The sequence below is a fragment of the Lynx rufus genome, unplaced genomic scaffold, assembly GCF_022079265.1.
Source record: "Lynx rufus isolate CCGP_SWC_20201006 ecotype Redwood Valley unplaced genomic scaffold, mLynRuf1.p SCAF_15, whole genome shotgun sequence".
In the NCBI taxonomy this organism is placed as follows: Eukaryota; Metazoa; Chordata; class Mammalia; order Carnivora; family Felidae; genus Lynx; species Lynx rufus.
Window position 1 is genome coordinate 39,007,059 of NW_025814829.1, and position 13,990 is coordinate 39,021,048.

The window sequence follows — 13,990 nt, forward strand, 5'->3', positions numbered from 1 at the left end:
TGTGTATCGGGTGAGCTTTGGGGGATTTCCGTAAGGGGTCGACCCACCAGGAAAAGTCTAAGGAGGTCCCTGCCCGGCAGGAGAGGAATCTGGGTCGTCGTGTGCCGTTCTCCTCCCTTAGGGACCCCGTCCTGGCGGGATCCCGCCTCTCTGAGCCGGAGGCAGTCCTGGGGAAACCCCTCGCCCGCCCGAAGCTTTGCGCCGCCGCCTCGCCCTCCTCGTTCCAGTCCGCAGCTCGCTAGCCTTCAGGCCCGGCGTCTTCCTCGCAGGCCCGGCCCTCTCCACGCCCGGCACTGAGAGGAAACTGGAGGTGGTTCCAGCCCGCAGGCGGGCGGAAAAGCCCACGGTGAATGCCTTGGGGCCCCCTCATTGTTGCGGGAAGGGGAAAGGGAAGAGGAAATGAACCTCACCGCCCAGTAGATCACCCGGATTCCCAACCTGGGGGAGGCCTTTAGACGGAAGGGAAGCCAAGGGGGAACCCTGGGCACTTTCCCGGGAATCCATTCGCCAAGGGAGGGTCACCCAGTCCGCACACATTGGTTACTATGACAATACAACCACAGCCTCCAGTTGCCATGGCAGCTGCTTATCCAATCCGATTGGTTTCCTTTCTCTTCCTCCCTGGGCTCCACCCCATCCCCTCCAACAGCCTCCTGGGGTGCAGGGGGAGGGGCCGCAGACAGGGGGAGGGGGTTCTTAGCGTCACACTCTGGGGCGCGAGGGAAGACTAGAGTTGAGGGACTGGCGGGCGGAACTGTAGGAGGAAAGGGTAGCGTTTCCGGTAGGAAAGAGTGGAGGAGTGGAAAAAGGAAAAGAAATCGGGTGGAGTGGAAAGACGGGGGAAGACTTTGAGTGTAACTCCTGGTTGATTTGGGCTCGATGTTCCTGGTGAGGCCGGGGTTACCCCCTCGCGCGGGAGAGGAGTGGGTTGGCCGGAAGCCGCCAAGCGCCTCCAGCCGCCCGCTCAGCAGCCGCACAGGGACCTCACAGCTAGCGGATCCCAAGAAGGAGCGCTACCGGGAGGGAGAAGTCACCCGGAGGGACGGGCGCCACTGAAATCTCGCGAGAAGGACACCCCCCCACTTCCTTCCTCTGCTTCTTCCTCTTTCCCCGCCCCCTTCCCTTCTCCCTCCCCTTCCCCCCTCCCGGGTCGGAGTGTCCCTGCGCCCCACGGGCCGGAGCAGCAGCGAGAGCAGCTTTCCCCGCTCCCTCCCCCTCGCCTCACTCAACTCCCCCCCCCCCCCGCCCGCGGAACGAGGAGGAGCCGGAGGAGAGGAAGATGGCGGCGGCCGCCAGCACCCGCGGGGCCGCGGGGCCGCTTCGAGGAGCCTGAGAGACCCACAGAGGCTTCGCGGGAAGACGCGGCGGCGGAGGATGAGCCTGCAGAGCGCGCAGTATCTCCGGTGAGTGCAGAGGTCGGCCCCGTACGTGGGGGGAGCGGGTTGAAGGTTTGGGCAGGGAGCAACAGACACAGAGGTGGTGTGTCGGCGCGGCGGGGGAGTTGCTGTGTCCTCTCCTTCCCCGGCGGGGAGGCGGGGGTTGCGAGGGGATCCTCGGGGATCCGCGGGAGGGGGCGGGGCGGGCACACTCACGAGTGCCTAGCCCCCGCGGGCCGGGCTGAGTTCCAGCGTAGCCAGCTCGTCCCGGTGCCGGGAAGGAGGTTAGGAAAGCGTGAGAATGTGTGTGCGCGCGCGCCCTCGGGGTCGCGGGCTCGCAGGCGAGGCGGGGGCGGGGGGGGGCAGCGGCGACCCCGAGTGGAGGTGGGTGTGGAGTCTGATCCTGGTGGCGGGGGTAACGTTGTGTGGTGTGAGATTGGCTGGAGCGTTGCTTTGGGAGAGGACGAGGTGGAAGTCCGCACACCTGGGGTGGTGGTGGAGGGAGTGCGGAGAGGGAGAGAGACCTCTGGAAACCCGAGTTTGTTCTTTATACTCGGGTTGGAAGTACTGAAGAATAATGTCATCTGTAGTTAGTTGGCGGGGTGGGGGTGGGAGCATAAAGAGGGGGAATGGATGAGGAAGTGAGGAAAGAGGGTGGTACTATGGACGGGGTTGGGTTCCCCAGAAGAAACTGAGTTAGAATTAGTGTAGTCAGATGATACCATACTGAGAGTTGTGTGCGTTCATTAAGAGTGTTGTAAGGAACTTGTATGTCGGAGGTAGACTGACGCATGGGTACAGAGTGTGTGAGAGTATGTGATGGGTGTCTGGGGTGGTGTGAAGGGAGCGATTGATAAACATTTTAGGAAGGGGAAGATAGATACATTGCAACCAAGTACACGCTAGTGAGAGCATATTGAATGGAAAGACACCAGCAGCCAGGAAGGTTCCATGGACATAGAGGTAAAAGAGGATCAAAATTTTGATGACAGAGAAAAACAAGGTGGTTAGAGTCTGAAAATAATTGGAGAGTTGCTACTTCTTAGAAAAGGGGAAGGAAGACCTTAAAACGGATCCTTTTTGTCCTTTGGGAGCAGAACTAAGAAAGGCAGGCTAATGGGAAGATGTTTAAAAAAATGGTTTCATACCTTGTAGAAGAGGGACTTGGTTGGGGTAGAAGTCTGAAATGAGCAGAAAAATCGCTTTAGCTGTTTAGTGAAAATATTGTTGTGTGATTGGCTTCCTAAACACATATTACAAGAGAAGGTAGGTAGTGATACAGGAAGGTGGCTGTTGTACTTATGAAAGTAGTAATAGTTTCTTTGAGCAGAGTGTGGAAAGGAGAGAATGATGAGATCTTTGAATTGTGGTTGAATGCCTGAGTTTAACAGACAGGGTGCGCACAACATGTGTGCCCAATGACTGACTTTGGGTAGTTGGAACGATATCTGTGATATTACAGTCCTTTTTCTCCACTATTATCCTTGTATTGTTTAACATGTCAGATAAACTTAATAAATATAACTGTGAGAAAGATCTATGGTAGATGTTGTAGACGGATATGGAAACCATCAGGACAGTACTTAATTTTAAGGAATTTGCAGTTATTATTAATAATAGCATGGAGTAAAATAAGACAAGTATCATAAAAGATGCCAGTGCATTAAGAGTTCAAAGACACGAGATTATTTAAGCAATTGGGGGGAACCAGGAAAAGCTTCCTTTGTTCATTTGCTCATTCATACACTCATGATTCATCAGTCATTTTGTTGATCACCTATATGGGAGGTATTGTACCAACTGCTGAGAAAAGAACTCCACCCTCTTCTTACAGAGTTTACAGTTTGTTAGGTTTCAAGGAGAAAATGGAAATGGACCTTAAGTATAAGCAGTATTCTGACAGGTGTGGACTGAGAACAGAATCCAAACGGAAGGAAACTGAGCAGAATACTCAGATAAGGGAGTATGGGAGCTGGGGAAGGTATTCAGACTAGTTAAACAAGAATATAGGGTGATGCAGCTGGAAAAACTTTTAACAGACTTTTTTTATAGATTAAGTTTGATCCCTTCCTTTCACAAATGAAGAAAGTATAGATAGCATAATGAAGTCAAAATTGTTGAGGACCATATAGCTGGAACGTGGAGGCTCTGTAACTCACATGTAGGTCTTCTGACTCTATCAGCCATACTGTGTGACATGTCTGGGTTTATCCATTCTTACCACAAATATGTATTGAGAGCTTACTGTATGCCAGTCACTCCTCTAGGCACTGAGGATACAACGGTGAATGAAAGAGTAAACATAGGAAGGTATATTCTGGTAGAATTAGGCAATCGGTAAACATGAACAGATAACTATGTCAGGTGGTGACAAGAACTAGAAGGAAAAAGCAAGATACGGATATCTTTTTTTATATAGACAGGGTGATCAAGGATAGCTTATTTAATAAGGTGCCTGTATTTGAGAGGGTCTTGAATTGTGATCTGTAGTTAATAGTTAAAATGGATGGATCATGGAGAATCTGAGATGATTTGTTGAGAAGAGCATTCACATGCTCATAGATAGGATTAGGAAGATGAATCTGTGTAGTGTAATAATGGGCAGTTAGGACCAGAAATAAGGCGGTAGAGTAGAAAGGTAAAAGCAGACTGGAAGAGAGGTGATCATTTTAATGGGAAGATCAGATGGTTTTGAGAGGCTTCTCTGTTAATGTGTTTTATATTTTGTAAATTATCATGGTAGGGAAGACTTATCTTTAGGTTGTGAAATCAGTGGTAGACAACTTGAGATGAGTTTAGTTCCTTGAAGAAGGGAGAAAAGAATAAGAAGGAACGCTGTTTGAATAACTTATATTTTACCGCTAAAGTTGAATAAGCAAAACTGAACAGGCACCAGTGTTTTCTCAGTCTTGCACGTCTGTTCTAAGTAAATAAAGCAAATCTTAGGGCTAACGGTTGTCTGGGACTTAGAGGGGATAGGGTAATAAAGACTTGCACCAGCCCAAATTTCCCTCTTTTTCTTCTTTGGATAATCATTCCATTTAAAGTCTGCTGTGAGGCGGCTAGAGACTGTCTTCAGGGAAACATCATGTTCACTTTCTTTTCTTTGCTGGAAACCAAACCTTTTGGTTTTTAGACAACTTGGGGAGGATGTTAGATACTGCTGAACAAGTGTGGTTGGGGGTATGACAGTTATTCTTTGTGACCCTTGACTTTAGGGAGAATTTTGTTGCCTACCTTTCTCAGTGGTATAAGACCATGACTGGGCAATTTTTAAACTGCATAGCTATAGATCTTTCCTCATGGAGATGAAAATTAGCTTTGTATCAGCTAGATTCATTTGCTGGAGTAAATGAGCTGGGGTGTCTGGCATTGAAATGGTGCATTGTTGGTGGCAAACCAGGGAGTAAGATGGCAGTTTCAGAAGAGTGAGATAGGAGGATATGAGGCTAAGAAGCATCAGTAAGACAAAGATAGTTCAAAATCAAGGGGGCTGAATTAGTCTTGAGTTGCAGAAATAGAGCAGAGATGATAGGAAAGAAAACCTATCTTCTGTTGGGGAAAGAAGGTGATGTTGTGAGGAAATTTTTTGTTGTTGGAAGAGAAATTTTTTTTTTAAAGCAGTGTCATTTTTTTTTTTTTGAAATAGCAGATTGACAAGATTCCTAAGTGAATAAATTAAGAGTACTTTTCTGCATTTTATAAAAATAAGAACTGGTCTTAAAATAAGGTTCTACAAAGAATATGATTGGAAATTTATTTCTCGAAGAAAAATTCAGTCTTTTCTCTTGATTTATGGCAAAATAGAAAGATCTTAAAGACTTTGACACCTCTGTTGAGTGAAAGAAAATGGAATTTTGAATATTGTCCATCTAATAAGGGTGGAAGAAGGGTAAAGATAATCCATGGATGAGATAGTAGGTGATGGAGATCATGCTTTAAAAGAATAGTATTTTAAAGGATAGAAATACGGAAATTAACATATCAAAATTGGAAATGCAGAGATAGGGAAAGTATTGAAGTACCAGACAGGGAAGACATCATCAAAGTTGTTTGGGAAGTCGAGAAAGTAGAATAATCATAGCCAGAGGGAATACCAGCCAAACAGGTCAAATCCTATTATAAAAGGTGGCATAGGTGATACTGAACAACATCTGCTTCTGTCACTGTACTCCCTCCACCTCTTCCTTTCCTTCCTTTCCTTCCTTGCCTTCCTTGCCTTCCTTTCCTTCCTTGCCTATTTTTGTCTTTTTTTTTTTTTTTTCTTTCTATGCTGTAGGTTTGCCAGGGAGATCCACTTAAAGTTGATCCCTGGTGTTAGACCACTTTACAAGAAACATCTACAAATTGTCTACTTTGTTAGAATTTTTTTTTTTTTTTGCATGGTCCTTCTATTAGCAAAGAGGCTGCATTCCCCGGGCACACTTTGCCAGAAACTTTGTTGCCAGAGGTAGAAATAATGTAACAGACACAAGGTGGTTTTCTGAGACAACAGAAAAAGGGTTGTCATTTAAGTACTAATTAAAATTCAGGGGCACCTGCGTGGCTCAGTTGATTGACCTTCGACTCCTGATTTCAGCTCAGGTCATGATCTCATGTTTTGGGAGTGGGCTGACAGTGTGGAGCCTGCTTGGGATTTTCTCTCCGCCTCTCTCTCAAAATAAATAAATAAAATAAGTTAAAAATTTTTAAGTACTAATTAAAATAATCCAATATGTTAAGATAAAATGTGTCACAGTAAATCTTGGGACATAGGGAGATAAAAAAGGTGGAGATAAAGGAGCAAGCAGAGCCTTATCCTAGCCTGGGGAGAAGAGCAGGGAAGTTAGTGGGAGCAGTTTGGGAGGAATATGTGTACTAAGTAGGTTCTGGAAGATTCTGGTAATTCCGGGCTGGGTATTCACTGTCTCTGGAAGCTTCAAGAAATCCGTTAGCACATGCTGATCCTAATTCACATGGTCAACAAGTCTTCCCCTGTCCCAGACCCATTCATGTTTTCCCTGCATGTGACTTAAAATAAAATAGCTCTGGTCCCAGAAAATCAGCCAGATTTACCAGCCAAAACATGGCTGATTTACCAAACATGGTAAAATTGTTGGAAAAAAATTGCTCTCTCTTGAGGCTTATAACTGTCTTTTTTATTACAATGGTGTTAATGGCATTTTACCTGCTTGAATGTTGAGTGGCTAAATTGTTTTGACAGTTAATTTCTGCTTCCCTTGCGGTTTCAGTTGGATTCAAAATGTATACTTCCTGTCCTAGACTATGTTTCATGGTTTTCTAACAGCTGCTATGTTCTACCTTCATGGAAGACGAAGCAGTTGCTGAGTTTTTGTTTTGTTTGTCTTTTAAGATGCTGTTCACTAGTGTAGCAAGTTTCTCTTGAGGCAGTTTTGGGGTGGAGGGTGGTTCAGACTTTAAAAGGGCTAGTTTGTTTTACAGTGGAGAAATATTGTTTGCAGCCTCCAACTACGTGTCTAACCCTGGCTAGCATGGATTAGAGATGAGTGATGCGAATGAGCACCTGAAAATTCAAGTGGGTTTGTTTTCCTGATTGATCTTGTTCAGAGAATAGATTATTAAGCATATGTGTTTTGGATAGTCGATTAGTCATATATCTGTATGTGGGTATTTTGGCAGATGGTCATACGTTGTCATTTAAGTTTTGTAATCAAGCTGCATTTTAGTTGTTGAATTGTTGTGGATAGATTTATCAATGGTCTAGGAGATTGTAACTAAGGGGGGCTAATCAGCAGGTACAGGAATATGCAGGGATGGAGCTTTGGCAAACATGTCCCATGGTAAGTGAGAACTTGTAACCAACTCCTTTCTTGTTAACACGTAAGTGGAGCTCCTTAGGAGGGTTGTTTTCACTGTCCCTTAGACCCATTTTGTAGTCAGTGGGAAGAGTAGATGTTTAAGAAATTGTTTAAGAAAATTTTAGGAGTCTCAAGTAGACCAGGCTCAAGTAGACTAGACTACTAGTAGACTAGTAACAATTTTGTTTTAGTTGTTTTCTTCCTTGCTTCATTTGGAACAGGTTTCCTAACCATGGCACTTCACAGACATTTTGGGTCAGACAGTTCTTTGTTGTGGGGATTAGTCCTCTGCATCATAGGATGTTTCGTAGCGTACTTGGCCTTTACCCACTGGATCCCAGTATCATTCACCCCCATTTGTGACAACCGGAAATGTTCCCACACGTTGTCAGATGTTCCCTCTGAGTGCATATCCTCTCCCAGCTGAGAACCACTGATTTAGAAAATACACATAGGAGGGATATATCAAATATGTACAGCATCAGTTCATTTTCTTGTTTTCTCCTTCTTCAAGCCATAGGTTACTTCTTAGGCTTCCCTGAACTTTTTTCTTTTAGGTGTAATAGGCCAGTTACCATGTTTAGACCATACTTTTAAAAACTTGTACATATTGGGTGCCTGGGTGGCTCAGTTGGTTAAGCATCCGACTTTGCTCACGTCTTGATCTCATGGTTTGTGGGTTCTGGCCCTGCATTGGGCTCATGCTGACAGTGCAGAGCCTGCTTGGGTTTCTCTCTGCCCCTCTCCTGCCTCCCTCTCTCTGCCCCTCTCCGACTCATTCTTTCTCTCTCTCAAAATAAAAACACTTGTACTTACTTTAAATGTATTTTAAAAGTATTTTATTTTATTGGCAGAGCACAATTATAGGAGCTTTGCCTGTGGGAACTCAAAGATACTGGAAAAAGGCATTTAAGTAACTATAATAGCAGATAAACTGCAAAGTGCTAGGATGGAGAAAGAGGTACTGTGTAATTAAGTATAGGGGAGAACTTTATTCCAGCAGAGGTGGAGGTGGGGTCAGGAAGGTATCTTGGAGATGAGATTTGATCTAGGTTTTGAAAGATGGACGAGACTTTTAAAAGTTGATATTAGGAAAATTGACATTTCAGGCAGGAGGAACATCTCATAGCTTCTTTACTCCAAATAATTTTTAATAGTTTATTTATTTATTTTGAGAGAGAGGGTGAGCATGAGTAAAGGAGGGGCAGAGAGAGATGGATAGAAAATCTCAAGCAGGCTCTGCAGGGTCAACGCAGAGCCTGACATGAGGCTTGATCTCATGAATCATGAGATCGTGACCTGAGCCGAAGTCAGATGCTTAACCGACTGAGCCACCCAGGTGCCCCCCCCCAAATTATTTTTAAAGTGTATTTATTTATTTTGAGAGAGAGCACACATGCACAAGCAGGGGAGGGGCAGAGGGAGAATTCCAAGCAGGCTTGAGCCTGATGCAGGGCTTGATCTCAAGAGCCTTGAGTTCATGACCTGAGCCAAAATCAGGAGTCAGACGCTTAACCGACTGAGCCACCCAGGCTCCCTTTCTTTCTCACTTAATACTGACAATTTTGTTGCCGTTTTTCTCTGTCTCTCTGTGTCCCTCTCATACACATCCATCCATCCCTCCCACAAGTAAACATCTAGTTTTTGGCCAAGGTAGATACCCCAGGTCCTGGGAGATAAAAAGAGAATCTGTTGTCAAGTAATTTTACCAGGCCCACAACTATCACATAGTTCATAGATGCTATGATATATACACAGGGGCCTTATGGAAAGTTCTTGAAGTCTGTTGTTAGCACTGGGATTCTATGATTCTGAATATCTTGCCTTTTATTTTATTTTGTTTTCCTGGTCAGCCTTGCCCAATCTGGCAAAAAGAAATGGCATAGCCCTATTCCTCTTTTTTTCTCTTCTTTCAGCGTTTCTTTTCTGCAGATAACCACATCCACTCCTGTCACTACATCATCATTATTTAAAATCTGTCTAGTATAAATAATTGTGTTAGATCCTAGGGAGGCACACTGGTATAAGATATCATGTCTACCATTCAGAGAGTTTATAAGCTATTTAATGAAATAAGCATAAGCATAAAATAATACAATAATACAATAATAACAAAGTACAGTTGAGTATAGTAGTTTGGAGCATGGTCTCTGGGGCAGAACTGTTTGGATTCAGATCAACAGCTCTACCACTTACAGACTGCGTTACCTTGGACAAGATCCTTAAGCTTTCTGTGCCTTGGGTTCCAGATCTGAAAAATGGTGATAGTAATAGTGTTTATCTCATAAAGTTATAAAGATCAAGTGAGTTAACTGGCAAAGTACTTGGTATGGTTCAGGCGCATAGTAAACACTATGTAAGCTTTAGCTGTGGATAACAATGCCTGAAAACTTCATCTGATAATTTTGCATCTCTGCCTTCTGGACATTCCTCATTTTAGAAGTCTTTCTGTCATAGCGAACTCCACTCTCTTAAAGGTAAACTCGTAACCCTTACCCTTCTCTTCTCACCATGTCCTGCGTGTTTCCTCATTTTCGGCATTAGTGCTGCCACTTTGCATCCTCCCATCAGGTTTAAAGTCTTGCAGTCATGTTTCAGTTCTCCAGTGTCTTCAGACTGTTCCACACATAAACTGCTCTGGGAAATGTTGTCTTCCTGCTGTCTCTTCTTTTTATGTCTGGCACTGTCGACTTTATGCACGTACTGTTGAAATAGTCTTCCAACTGATACCTTGCCTACAATTCTCACAGGTAGCAAAAAGAAAGCACTGACTTTGGGTTTTTAAACATTGTCCACTAACATCTCTGAGTCTTGATTTCTTTCTCATTAAAATGGAATACTGATCTCATAAAATTGCTGTCAGTGTTAAAATAATGAAAGTTTATACATGTTTGGCAGATTCTGGTTCTCTTTCACATTCCTCACCTGTCCCCCTGCCAGTTAATCTGTTGCACTGCTTTTATATTAGGCTTCCTGCAAAGCATTTGTATGTTGCTTTTCCTTGCTTAAGCTCCTTAGTCTGGCATTCTGGGTCTTCCATAAAATGGCCCTCATCTACCTCTGCCAAATGATATCTTGTTATGTTTTCCTAAGAACCAACTATGCTAGCCAGAGTAATCTCCTCATTGGCTTCTAAAGATGGTTTATCCATCCCTGCTTTAATCTCTTTTCCTAGGCCATTTTCCCGGTAGAAAGTACCGTCCTGTACTATCTTAACTTAAGCTTCACCTTCTCTGAAGACTTCTGTGTTCTGGTGATTTCTGCATTCTTGAACTTTGTAGTATTTCCTGTCTCTTAGTCATTTGGTATGTGTAATTTCTTAAATTTCTAATTATCTCTTTTTTAATAGAAATGAATTATCTTTGCAGCTAGACTATGACAGAGACCATGTCTCAGCATTTAAAAAAATTTTTTTTTCAATTATTTATTTTTGAGAGAAAGAGAGCGTGAATGGGAAAGGGGCAGAAAGAGAGAGGGAAACACAGAATCTGAAGCAGGCTTCAGGCTCTGAGTTGTCAGCACAGAGCCTGACATGGGGCTCAAACCCACGACATGTGAGATCATGACCTGAGCTGAAGTCGGACGCTTAACTGACTGAGCCACCCAGGAGCCCCATGTCTCAACATTTTTAAGTACACAGTGTACCATAATGGGTGTTCAGTAAGGTTTTCATGCTTTTTTGTTTTTGCCAAACATTTATGGAGTACTTACAAATGCCAGTGCTAGGCTCTGAGAATGAAGAACGAATGAACTGGTTTTTGTTCCTTAGGATAATTGTTTCCTGGAGGAGATGGGTGTTACACAGATACTTCAATATAGTGTGGTAAATTCTATGTTAAATGTTTTCAAGGGTGCTAGAGTACACTGAGGAACTTTTATTGCCTGGGGAGTTAAGAGAAAGCTTCCAGAGTTGAATCTCTGAGCTCAGTCTTAAAGGATGAGTAGGATTAATGAGGTGAAGAGAGAAGGGAAGGATGTAGCGGGCAGAGGAACAAAATGAGTAAATAAATGCCTGGGAGCAGTATGTTTGAGGAACTCTAAAAAGTTTGGTGTTAGGAATGTTTGAGAGTTTGGTTGATGTACACATCGTGATCAGATTAGACTGCCACTCAGGGTATGGTGTAGAAGTTAAAGAGATTTTTATTAACCCTGTCTCATTCAGCTTTTTGTTTGGGAGTCTAAGGTTCTTTTTTCAACAAATCTGGTCATTAATCTTATGGGAATAATTAGTTAAAAATTAGTTATTTGGAGTTATTCACAAAAATTAGGTTTTTGGAGTTTTGTAAGAGATGAGAGTTTTAGTGAATATATGTAATTCTGAAAATAACTGGGTTGCTAGGACTTGCTTTCTAGAATCTTCACGTCTTGAATCTAGACATGGAATAGAGGTGGAGGTGAGGGAAGAAAGAATGTTAGGGGGGAAAACAAAACATTAGAGACCATTTTTTGATGATTAACATTTTATTCTCACGGTTTAGGCTGGCATTTTTCTTTCTGTAGTGTCTTAAGTGAGAAGCAGGATTCTAAAATCTATTATATTTAAAAAGCTGCTATATTTAATGTGTTAATATCCTCAGTTTATTTCCTAAAACTCCATGGGTTTACTGAACACATAAGTTGAATGCTTTTTCATTCCCTTCTTTTCCCAGAAGCCTAGTATTTCAGTGCTGTTAGTTGGGATAGAGCGAATTAGAATGTGTTTTATTAGTACTGTCTCTTAGAAAGGTCATGAATTATTGCCTAGTTTTTTATTAGGTGAGATTCTGTGCATTGATGAGATATAGGTAGAAAGATAATCAAAGTAAAATGCAATTGGAAGATGATATTCAAAGAAGAAATGAGTTAAAGTATTTGCTTACTTGGGGCAACTGGGTGGGTCAAGTCGGTTAAGCATCCGGCTTTGGCTCTCAGGTCATGATCTCGCAGTTAGTGAGTTTGAGCCTCACGTGGGGCTCTGCGTCGGGCTCTGTGCTGATAGCTTGGAGCCTGGAGCCTACTTTGGGTTCTGTGTCTCTCTCTCTCTTTGCCCCTTCCCTGCTCACACTCACTCACTCTCTCAAAAATATTTAATTAAAAAAAAAAAAAGGTTTGCTTCCTTGAAAAAAATATTTTTAATGTTTATTTTTGAGAGGGGAGAGGGGAAGAGAGAGAGAGGGAGACAGAAGATCTAAAGCAGACTTTGTGCCGACAGCAGCAAGCCCATCATGGGGCTTAAACTCATGAATCATGAGATCGTGACTTGAGCCGAAGTCGGACACTCAACTGAGACTCAGACACCCAGGTACCCCTTACTTGACAATTTTTTTTATTGCTGGTGGGAAAAAATAAAAAGCATCGTGTTCAGAGAACCACTATAGGATGAATTTGAATATAAAAAGGGCATCTACAAAATTTTGTGCATGTGCATACTTATAGTTTGTGTAAGATATTTATTTTATTTTTTAATGTTTATTTATTTTGAGAGCACGAGAAAGCACAAGTGGGAGAGGGACAGAGAGAGAGAGAGAGAGGAGAGAGAGAATCCCAAGCAGGTTCTGTGCTCTCAGCACAGAGCCTGATGTAGGGCTCAAACTCCGGAAACTGTGAGATCATGACCTGAGGCGAGATCAAGAGTGGACGCTTAATCACCTGTGCCACTCAGGCACCCCTAGTTTGTGTGAGATATTTTAAAGCAAAATTTTTGTATTTTAATATCTAACTTCTGTAAAATACGTTTTTCTCAAACTCTGCTTATTTTAAATAATTAAAATAATACTATTTGCCTGAAATACTTTTGTTTTTTTGTTTAATATTATTTATTTTGAGAGAGAGGGAGAGAGATGCGGGGTCTCAATCTCATGACCTTAGCCAATACCAAGAGTCAGACGCTCAAGTGACTGAGCCACCCAGGCACCTCTGCTTTGATTTGTTTTAATGGAAAAGGGTCAGAACATTTTAAGAAGGAAGCATAACTCAAATGTTAAGGCATACTGGTCATAAATTCTGGTTTATAATAGGAAAGGGAAAAAAAATGTGAATAGATTAATTAAAAAAATTTATTGCTTAGGTTGTTTGTAACTCCTAGTCAAGGGTCTTTTGGTTTCCTAAGATAGTGGGGTGGTGTAGGAAGTTGAATGAGCAAGGCCTTTGGATTAAGACTGGCCCAATTTGTGTTTAGATTGTCCTGAGTTCAGATGCCAGCTCTGCTGTGCATGGCAGTGTAACCTTGAACCTCTCTAGTTTTAGTTTTCCATTTTGTATTTTCCTTTCTATAAAATGACAATGATAGAATTCTTGGGAGAATTACATGAGAAGATGTGTATATAAAACGACATAGTAAAGAGCCATTTAGGCTCTTTGTGCCTTAAATGGCTATAGAGTGGGTTGAGTGATCTTTTACTGTGAAGTGGGCTACTTTATTCCTCAAGGGTACTGTCTTACATTTTATTAGTGCTTTATACTTCTCAAAATACTTTTATATAATTATCTTCTTAAGCCTTTGTGTACAGTAGCTTTGTATAATTCAATTGGCATATTGTAGAGAAGGAAAACAAGACTTATGTTACCTAATTAGTGGCAGAGTTGCAGTTGGCCTAGTCTGCTTCCTCTTTGTCCACTGCACATACTTGGGCAGTGCTCTTAAAAATGAAAAGTTTCCCTTTTGGTATCTGTGTTTGCCATTAATGCTGTCAAATGTTGTATGTAATTTAGATGGCTCACAACTACTGAGTTGCAAATTCATATATTAAAAAGCATATTTCTTAAGTTACTTTAATTTTTTAAAATTTCAAGTGCTAATATAGATGTGATTTTTGC

At 42.6% G+C, this 13,990-nt stretch overlaps 1 protein-coding gene across 6 annotated transcripts in view; it reads left to right on the forward strand.

Annotated features, from left to right (window-relative positions):
- Positions 1–882: 882 nt before the first annotated feature.
- The window catches only part of SMG7 (SMG7 nonsense mediated mRNA decay factor), a 91,649-nt gene continuing 78,541 nt past the window's right edge, over positions 883–13,990 (forward strand). For 2 of the 6 annotated variants that reach the window (XM_047076884.1, XM_047076885.1), the window contains exon 1: positions 1,327–1,403. Coding sequence is in view for 1 of the 6 variants with exons in the window: in XM_047076882.1 (XP_046932838.1) it covers positions 1,375–1,403 (29 nt within the window). In the remaining 5 variants the exon portion in view is untranslated. Of the gene's footprint in view, positions 1,404–13,990 lie in introns of all 6 variants that reach the window. The other 4 variants (XM_047076886.1, XM_047076881.1, XM_047076883.1 and 1 more) reach the window with 4 other exon arrangements.